This window comes from Penaeus japonicus, unplaced genomic scaffold (assembly GCF_977035675.1).
Source record: "Penaeus japonicus unplaced genomic scaffold, GWHDUDI00000001_assembly GWHDUDI00000006, whole genome shotgun sequence".
NCBI lineage: Eukaryota > Metazoa > Arthropoda > Malacostraca > Decapoda > Penaeidae > Penaeus > Penaeus japonicus.
This window is the reverse complement of record NW_028234408.1, coordinates 17,396,782-17,399,281: the sequence shown is the minus strand read 5'-3', so window position 1 is coordinate 17,399,281 and position 2,500 is coordinate 17,396,782. Positions and strand designations below refer to the sequence as shown.

The window sequence follows — 2,500 nt, the reverse complement described above, 5'->3', positions numbered from 1 at the left end:
TTTCGACTCAGAAGATTCTTTCGACTCAGATGATCCTTTCGATTCAGAAGATTCCTTCGACTCAGAAGATTCCCTATAATTAGATGATTCTTTCGACTCAAATGATCCTTTCGACTCAGGTGATCCTTTCAACTCAGAAGATTCCTTCAACAAAGTTCCTTTTGACTTAGATGATCCTTTCGACTCAGACGATTCCTTTGACTCAGATGATCCTTTTGACTCAGATGATTCTTTTGACTCAGATGATCCTTTCGACTCAGATGATCCTTTCGACTCAGGTGATCCTTTCGACTCAGATGAACCTTTCGACTCAGATGATCCTTTCGACTCAGATGATCCTTTCGACTCAGATCCTTTCGACTCAGATGATCCTTTCGACTCAGATGATCCTTTCGACTCAGATGATCCTTTCGACTCAGATGATCCTTTCGACTCAGATGATCCTTTCGACTCAGATGATCCTTTCGACTCAGATGATCCTTTCGACTCAGATGATCCTTTCGACTCAGATGATCCTTTCGACTCAGATGATCCTTTCGACTCAGATGATCCTTTCGACTCAGATGATCCTTTCGACTCAGATGATCCTTTTGACTCAGATGAGTTCTTTAACTCATCGGAAGGTAACTTCGACCCAGATGATCCTTTCGACTCAGATGATCCTTTCGACTCAGATGATCCTTTCGACTCAGATGATCCTTTCGACTCAGACGATTCCTTTGACTCAGATGATCCTTTTGACTCAGATGATTCTTTTGACTCAGATGATCCTTTCGACTCAGATGATCCTTTCGACTCAGATGATCCTTTCGACTCAGATGAACCTTTCGACTCAGATGATCCTTTCGACTCAGATGATCCTTTCGACTCAGATGATCCTTTCGACTCAGATGATCCTTTCGACTCAGATGATCCTTTCGACTCAGATGATCCTTTCGACTCAGATGATCCTTTCGACTCAGATGATCCTTTTGACTCAGATGATCCTTTCGACTCAGATGATCCTTTCGACTCAGATGATCCTTTCGACTCAGATGATCCTTTCGACTCAGATGATCCTTTCGACTCAGATGATCCTTTCGACTCAGATGATCCTTTCGACTCAGATGGTCCTTTTGACTCAGATCCTTTCGACTCAGATGATCCTTTCGACTCAGATGATCCTTTCGACTCAGATGATCCTTTCGACTCAGATGATCCTTTCGACTCAGATCCTTTCGACTCAGATGATCCTTTCGACTCAAACGATTCCTTTGACTCAGATGATCCTTTCGACTCAGATGATCCTTTCGACTCAGATGATCCTTTCGACTCAGATGATCCTTTCGACTCAGATGATCCTTTCGACTCAGATGATCCTTTCGACTCAGATGATCCTTTCGACTCAGATGATCCTTTCGACTCAGAAGATCCTTTCAACTCAGATTCTTTCAACTCAGATTATCCTTTCGACTCAGATGAGCTTTCGACTCAGATGATCCTTTCGACTCAGATGATCCTTTCGACTCAGATCCTTTCGACTCAGATGATCCTTTCGACTCAGATGATCCTTTCGACTCAGATGATCCTTTCGACTCAGATGATCCTTTCGACTCAGATGATCCTTTTGACTCAGATCCTTTCGACTCAGATGATCCTTTCGACTCAGATCCTTTCGACTCAGATGATCCTTTCGACTCAGTAGATTCTTTCAACTCAGATGATCCTTTCGACTCAGATGATCCTTTCGACTCAGATGATCCTTTTGACTCAGATCCTTTCGACTCAGATGATCCTTTCGACTCAGATCCTTTCGACTCAGATGATCCTTTCGACTCAGATGATCCTTTCGACTCAGATGATCCTTTCGACTCAGATGATCCTTTCGACTCAGATGATCCTTTCGACTCAGATGATCCTTTCGACTCAGATGATCCTTTCGACTCAGATGATCCTTTCGACTCAGATCCTTTCGACTCAGATGATCCTTTCGACTCAGATGATCCTTTCGACTCAGATGATCCTTTCGACTCAGATGATCCTTTTGACTCAGATCCTTTCGACTCAGATGATCCTTTCGACTCAGTAGATTCTTTCGACTCATAGGATTCTTTCGATTCGAAAGATCCATCCGACTCAGATTTCTTGGACTCAGATGATTCATTCATTTCGGATTCATTGAATCCCTTAGACATTTCATGATTCTTCTGAATGTGGAAATATTCCTTAATTTGAGGGAAACAGTCCTTCAAATGCTTGTCTCTCCCGGCTGTAAGAAGTAGGATAAGCAGGTTTTATATATCAGTCGTTAGAGTCAGTTTTATACGATTAATGATATAAAGTACGATCATATATATATATTGTAAATCTGGGATAAGAGGATAACGCTTTTACTAGACTTACAAAATAATTGGATGGCCTGATTCACAGCGAAACTTCCTTAGTTATCAATCATGTGTATGGTATCACAATCTACATGTAAGGATATGGTCTTTCCTATAAGCTATAATCGATAACCGGG

The 2,500-nt window shown here is 41.9% G+C and overlaps 1 protein-coding gene across 1 annotated transcript in view; it reads right to left on the bottom strand.

The window, feature by feature from the left end:
- LOC147471675 (uncharacterized) overlaps nt 1-2,500 on the bottom strand; it is a 4,172-nt gene that overhangs the window by 1,245 nt on the left and 427 nt on the right. Inside the window, exons 3-4 of the mRNA XM_086537695.1 lie at nt 2,041-2,248; nt 1-1,417 (exon numbers count right to left, since the gene is read on the bottom strand). The exon at nt 1-1,417 is cut by the window's left edge and continues 1,245 nt beyond it. Of these exons, the coding sequence (XP_086393821.1) occupies nt 1-1,417; nt 2,041-2,248 (1,625 nt within the window). The remainder of the gene's footprint in view (nt 1,418-2,040; nt 2,249-2,500) is intronic.